This window comes from Etheostoma spectabile, chromosome 20 (assembly GCF_008692095.1).
Source record: "Etheostoma spectabile isolate EspeVRDwgs_2016 chromosome 20, UIUC_Espe_1.0, whole genome shotgun sequence".
NCBI lineage: Eukaryota > Metazoa > Chordata > Actinopteri > Perciformes > Percidae > Etheostoma > Etheostoma spectabile.
This window is the reverse complement of record NC_045752.1, coordinates 257,479-264,638: the sequence shown is the minus strand read 5'-3', so window position 1 is coordinate 264,638 and position 7,160 is coordinate 257,479. Positions and strand designations below refer to the sequence as shown.

Sequence of the window (7,160 nt, the reverse complement as noted above, 5' to 3'; positions counted from 1 at the left end):
TCTTGTGACAGCTATTGACTTTACTCAATAGCTGTTTTCTATTGTAGCCCAAGTAGAGCTACCCAGGCTAAATGTCACGGCAGCAGGATACTAGGCTATTATAGAGCCTTATGTGTCTCTGAATGGGGATGAGAACCTAAAATTTGACTTCACAATTGCTCGGGCATTGTTCCTGTTCTCAAAGACTGACGTTAACACACCAAGTGTATCCTGCTGCAGCTGCTGAGTCTCCCGGCGGACTGTCTGCCCACAGCAGCGCCTTCTCCTCGGTGGAGGGAGGGTCGAACATCTCGCACCCAGTTTACCGTGGGCGTGGCTTGCAACGCCATGCCTCGCTGCTATTGGACAGTCGGAGTGTCAGTGCTGCTTCTCCCTCCTTTGCTTTTTAAATAAAGTCGCAATGGATACAAGCGCGACTCAACCTGTGGAAGCCGCGATGAACAGCTGATCCTCCCGCAGTGGATAACACCGATCACCATGGTCACCGCCGGGTCCTGATTTCTCATATCGCGCGCGCTGCACTATGTGATTAGTTATTGGGGAAGTAGACAATAAGGGGAAATAGCTAAAAGGAAAGTAGATTGGAGGGAGTGAAGGAGTGTTGTGTTGTTTTTTTTGTGTGGAGAGGGTTATATCTTTTGGACCTGTTGATCCTCAGTGTGACAGCCGGACACACACACACACACACACACACACACACACACACTACCTGCCGCGTTCCGCTCCGCGCTCACCGACCATCAATGATGTTGTTGCCAAGTTTGCTTCTTTTCGCCTCTTCTCACTTTTTGGCACCTCTGTTTGTCTGCTACCTGCCGCAAGTCTCCGGACAGAAGCCGGGCTCACGGGTGAGTGCACACCTGACTGTCTGCTGGTTCACTCTCTGTGAGGCACAGGGTCATATTTGGCTCGAGAGAGCCATATGGTAAAATTGTGTAATAGTGTGCCATATGCATTACCTTCCGCCAAAAATATACCAACTAACGTTGTAGCCGTGCTTTGCCGTTTTTACACGGCATGATTCTTCGCTTTGTTCAATTAAATGGACTTCAGGCAAGCATCGGAGGATTATATAGAAATCTTACAATAAGAGGAACCCTTAGAAATATTGAAATACATATGCATATGATTGAACAGAGTGCTGAAGTGGATTATGTAATGTATGTGAAAGTCACTGCGTTTTGGGGGCAGGCCAGGTCCGAGACAAGAGTCCTCCAAAGCAATCAATAAAGTCAACAGTCGGCGTCAAATTCAAGGACTTTACAAACTGAAAATCAAGGACTCAAAATAACATGTGGCGGAGGATGAATACAGTTTAAAGAAATATACTGTATATATTGCATATAAACTCGGCCTTGGTATTACCTTGTCAAGTAAATAACGCCTGGTGCTGCAAAACGTTCTAAATGATAACATATACAATGCAGCTTGTTCGTTTGTAACTAACTTTTAAAGACTTTTTAAGGCCTATGTTGTATTTATTTTGGGGGAAATGCCTTTAAGCTTAGGGGTTAGTCAGTGATCAGCTGTCCTACTCTTCCAGAAAAGTCATTTTAGCAGTGGATGGCTGACACTTTGAGACTTGTTCCTAAAGGTTTCTGCTGAGCACTTTGAGTCACTATAGAGGACAACCTCTAGTCCTGATCCCTATCCAGGTGGGTAAGCAATGCTAAAATCTACCAAAACACACAATGTGCTTAACATGTTGCAGAGTGTAAGCTATGAAAACTATTTTTAAGGACACAGAGTTTAACCAGCCACAGCATCCCTGCTCTTGGCCATTATACCTTTCTTTCTAGGACAGATCTCTGTCACCGTCATGTCTCTCCATCTCTCTTTTTTAAACCTCCCTACCCTCTCTCACACACACACACACAGATTTATTTGTCCCCCCCCCCTTTGTTGAAGCGTTTACCCATGGCACTGTCCAGGCAGAGAGGAAAATAAGTGATGGGGAACAGTTTACAGATGCACTGTGATATTTGTGGTCAGGGCTGTGGGTGATATGTAATACTCACATACTGGACCAATTCTTTAACCCCCTCTCTCTCACTCACACACAATGGGTCAAGACAGTTTTGTGGGTAAAGTAATAGTAATTTACTTTGCGTAATCACTTGTGTTGGTTAGTCACTGGATAATTGTTTTCCTACTGGCTAAATAATGAAAGAAATCCAAGTAGAGTGACTGGTTTTAAGGTCCCACAAGTGAGTTTGGTGTTTGTTGTATCTATTTTGTGGGCGAATCATGTGGCAGACCTGTGGTTAGCCACAATTAATAATAAACAAGGGCTAGAATGTTTAGGAACTTAGAAGAAGGTGATTATTCAGAATAGAGCTGAACTTTTCCAAACTGCCTCTTTTTTCCGGTTTTAACTTTAGTTAAAAAAAAATTATTCTCCTCTGCAGGCTGAGGAACTATCAAGCTCGGCCTTAGGAAAACCCTTTCAAATCACTTCCCACATTGGATAAAGTCCAAAATACAGGGTGATGTCAACGTGAAAACAAAGCTGCTTTCTAGGCCTCGAAAAGTTGACACCTTAAAGAAAACCCTCTTTCAGCAGATTCGGAATAAAGTGCTGTGAACTTGCCGAGGTTTGGTTTCCAATCGTAGCATCTCTTTCAACGTTCTCCCCATTAAATGAAGCTCTCTCTCCGCATCCCTCCCATCCTCCTCCTGGCCCAATCCGATCCCACCCCGCCTGCTGCACACCCCCACAGTAGATGCTTTTAACATTGCTCACAGCTGCCGTTAAATTCACACCCCCACTTTCCACTTTGATATCAGGGTTGAAAGCCTAAGCTAACTTCACGGCATAGCACTGCTCCTTCCTCCTTTCCCTGGAGGCTCCATGATGCAACAAGTCCAACATTTCTTGTGATTGGGACACTAACAAAACTTTAAAGTGCTCTTTTTTTGTGCACGTTATAAGTTTACAAAGTGAAAAAGCCCAAAGTCCATCCCAAAGGGACTTACCACCTCCAACAGAAAACACTGTTCACAAACTGCTCCAAACAGCTCTGTTCTAGTCCAGCCTTTACTTCAGATGAATGTGCATCACTTTGTAACACACTTTATAATGCGGGCCTAGCTGCTAGCGTAGCACGCCCTCATACTCTGCTTCTGACTGGCTAGTAGTCCTTACCTAGGTACTGTCAGGGCACGCCCTCATACTCTGCTTCTGACTGGCTAGTAGTCCTTACCTAGCTACTGTCAGGGCGCGCCCTCATACTCTGCTTCTGACTGGCTAGTAGTCCTTACCTAGGTACTGTCAGGGCCCTCATACTCTGCTTCTGACTGGCTAGTAGTCCTTACCTAGGTACTGTCAGGGCCCTCATACTCTGCTTCTGACTGGCTAGTAGTCCTTACCTAGGTACTGTCAGGGCCCTCATACTCTGCTTCTGACTGGCTAGTAGTCCTTACCTAGGTACTGTCAGGGCCCTCATACTCTGCTTCTGATTGGCTAGTAGTCCTTACCTAGGTACTGTCAGGGCCCTCATACTCTGCTTCTGACTGGCTAGTAGTCCTTATCTAGGTACTGTCAGGGCACGCCCTCATACTGTACTTCTGACTGGCTAGTAGTCCTTACCTTGCTACTGAGCATGTGTGACTCCCAACAAAGATGGAACATAAGTGAGATGTCTCACTCTGTTGCTAAAACAGAGAGCTCAACACACAGGTTGAAAAGAGGAGCTGCAGCAATGTGCAGTACAACAAAAATCTGGTGTTTTAAAAATTAAACCATGTAAACCTATTCTGGTATAGCCTCTAAATACAATTGTGAACCTGAAAATTAGCAGAATATGAGCACTTAAAGAACATTTGAACTTTTTGCCTAATGACTGTTGCTGTTTGTGCAGTTCAGATAAGTCTGTCTTGACCACTTCCTCCTCATTCTTTGGCGAGTATCTTTCATGTCTCCTTTATTATTTTAGCCATTTGATCAGCAGCTCGAGGGAGGGAAGCACCACTCACATGATAAGGAGGTGTGATGATGGTTAAGGATGGTGATCACACACTTTACTATGATGGCAGTGCAACACAGTCTCTGCATAAACTGCCACAGCAAAGACACAGTTGAAATTATTTAGTTTAATTAAAATGCAGTAATGGGAGTGTGGGGGGGGGGGAGAGAACGGCAAATTGTGAGAGCCACTTTTATGATCTCACTGAAAAACTTTGCGAAATAATGTTTTTTTTTACAGTCTAAAAGGATTATTGGATTGCAGGTCTTAATTACTGCAAGATATTTTGCAGATTGTCTGGTCGTTAGTACCAGGAATGATCTCTATAACAAAGCAGGTGGTGCAGGCAGGATGCCATCCACTCTTACCCATCAACCCTTAATCCCCCTCATCAAATCAACCTGTTAGAGCCAGGGATGGGATGCGATGAGCCGTCGTCCTGCATACTTTGGTGACGGCATCAGTGAAGACTCATAAACTCATCGAAAAACAAACATAACCAGCTATGTCTGAGAGGCGAAGAAGCCAAGACTGCATACCTTCAGCTTGGGAAATTACTGCCCCGATTTAAAAGCAGGAAAGCCTTTTTATTGGTGTGAGGTAGATCACAGTGCAGGTGTGATTGGTCTGCGTGTGTGTGTGTGTGTGTGTGTGTGTGTGTGTGTGTGTGTGTGTGTGTGTGTGTGTGTGTGTGTGTGTGTTTCTGCAGCATATGGGTGCAGGTAACTGCTGCTGACAGTGCTCAAAGGAATGGAGAGGTCAGGAACTGGACTTATAAGTGACAGACAACTAATATGAAAACAGCATACTAAAAGAAATGTTGAAGCTTGATATCAAATGTATTTACTGTATATATTCAAATTTGTCCCAAAGTAGCTACTAGTGGTGTGCCGTACAGTTGAGAGTTTGCTGTCATTATTTAGAGTATCTTTATGGGCTCCTTGCCTAATGCAATGCTGTTTCTCAACTGGAATAAGTGTTTTCTGACACTTAAAAAGACAGAAAGCAACAAGTTGTTATGTCATGTTTTGTTATGTTATTGTTATACAGGGCGTTTTGGGAACAGAAATCAGGAACCGAAAATGAAGCAGATGAGGCAGGTTAAGAGAAAGTGGGAACCACCACCAAAGTAAATAGCAAACCAATGGATAGAGTGACAAAAATGACATCTGTTGAACTTCCACAGATTGAAGATATGAAGAAGAAGTATCAAAAGTTGTGATTTATTGTGGCAACTTCTTTCTTTGGCTACTGGACGCTGGATGTAACAGATTTAGCATTTATATCTCAAACTGTACTGGGTTGAACTCAACAGCGGCAGCAAAGTGAAACGATAAGGAAATGCAACAAACGGACTATTAGTGAACCCTAACCAAAAACCTTATCACTGTAGGTCAAATAATTACTGAGTCAGAATATTAGAATATACATACTCAATTACAGAGATAAGAGAATTCTTAATTACTTACTTTTACGCTCAGTTTATCATAAAGTTGTGTCCAGGAAGACCAAATCAAGTGTATTTCTAAAAAAAAAAGGGCAAAGAACAAAGGGCTTTGATGAAAAAGACGGATAGATTGAAGAAATAGAAAATAAATCAACCTTACTATAGGATAAACAGACACATATTGAACTTTATATTGTGTTTTTAGTTTGAGCATGTGTGTGTCCGACTACAGTAGAAGGATACCTGTTTTAATAGTTATTATAATATCTTCTAGACATTGACATGAAATGGGGAGAAACGGATCTTAGAGGACAGAGGGAGAAGTTTGTACCTTAACCACTGCGATGCATAGAAGAAGAGCTGTTGGCCATAATCACGCAGATGTGCAGTGCACATTTCTCCATTTAGTGTTTATGGGGAAAAACATTCTTGGCAAAGCGATAAGGTCATAGTTTGGCGTCACAGTCTTCTGTGAGGAGAAGTCATGAAACTCAAACCTTTCAGATTAAACCTTTTCCTGACTTTTTTGTTCAGCAGCAGTTTGTGATTAGGCACTTAAAGTAAAAAATCCCTAAACCAGTTATTGGTGATGAAGCCTGTGGGTTTTTGGTTCTTTTGTTGTATGGTGGTATGATTTTTAATGGTGACATGACAACATACATACGCATCGTTCTGCTGTTCTTAGAATATTTCTGTTCTCACATAAAATTGGGCTCTGGGGAGCATAATTATGCTCCACAACCAGCCTTAAGGTCTGTTTTCGGGCCATAAGCAACACTTTGCCTGCGTAGTTGCTTGGATCCGAGGGTCTTACCACGCGCCCCGCGTGAACAGACAGGCGGACAACGCTCCAGAGTAAACGCCAGGCGGTCAATGTGTGGTAACCATGGGGATTCTGTAGGTTACTGTACTCCTGCTGGACTGATACAACTGAATGACATTAGTTGACTGATATGATATTCCTAATCACAAATACTGGCAATCCTAGTCTTTTCTAACCACAGACTATTATTACTACTATTACTATTACTATTGTTAATAATAATAAGTCAACTAAATTAGCGTAGTCGTAATTGTTTTGTTTTTTTAAAGCTTATTTCTTGGGCATTTTTGGCCTTTAATTGTCAAAACGCGACGTTACCCTATAAATCCAGTCTTGTGACTGGATCCGATAACTGTTTAAAAAACATTTTATATTTTAGTGAACTCACAAACAGCAAAAATCATTCTCTTGTTTATTGATTTGCATGGCGCATCGCTCGCATGGGAAAAAGTTCAAGACAATACAACTCTTGCAGATGGGCGTGGGTGTGTGACAAGCATGGCGGCAACCGTTTCGCCGTCAAACTGCCCGGATGCCTGACCACTCGCCTTTCATTACAGGTGCGATTACAATCGCTACCCGTCTGAAAGGGCCTTTATACATTAAATAATATTGTATGTGCACGTAGGAATTAAAGTGTAATTGTAACGCTAGATTAAAGGCCAGTGCATTGCTAAAGTCATACTTTTTTTTAACTTCTGAGGGCCATGGATATTGAAGCAAATTTCCTGGCAATTTAGTTGTAACATTTATCGTTTGTGTGTAAAGTTGGCATACGGATTAAGCGTGGTGAATTCCATGCAGTTATGGCGGAATTTGTTTGATAGATTTTTTAATTTCCCCTGTATAGAACTTAAAATTATAGGTGACATTTCTGGAAAAGTCAGGTGGCCACCAAAAGAATTATATTAATCATTGTTGGATT

The 7,160-nt window shown here is 42.4% G+C and overlaps 1 protein-coding gene across 11 annotated transcripts in view; it reads left to right on the top strand.

Moving 5' to 3' along the window:
* Positions 1–391: 391 nt before the first annotated feature.
* Positions 392–7,160, top strand: part of smoc1 (SPARC related modular calcium binding 1) — a 78,065-nt gene continuing 71,296 nt past the window's right edge. For 5 of the 11 annotated variants that reach the window (XM_032500761.1, XM_032500760.1, XM_032500758.1 and 2 more), the window contains exon 1: positions 393–848. In XM_032500761.1, the coding sequence (XP_032356652.1) occupies positions 744–848 (105 nt within the window). In that variant the 5' untranslated portion in view covers positions 393–743. Of the gene's footprint in view, positions 849–7,160 lie in introns of all 11 variants that reach the window. The other 6 variants (XM_032500757.1, XM_032500755.1, XM_032500753.1 and 3 more) reach the window with 2 other exon arrangements.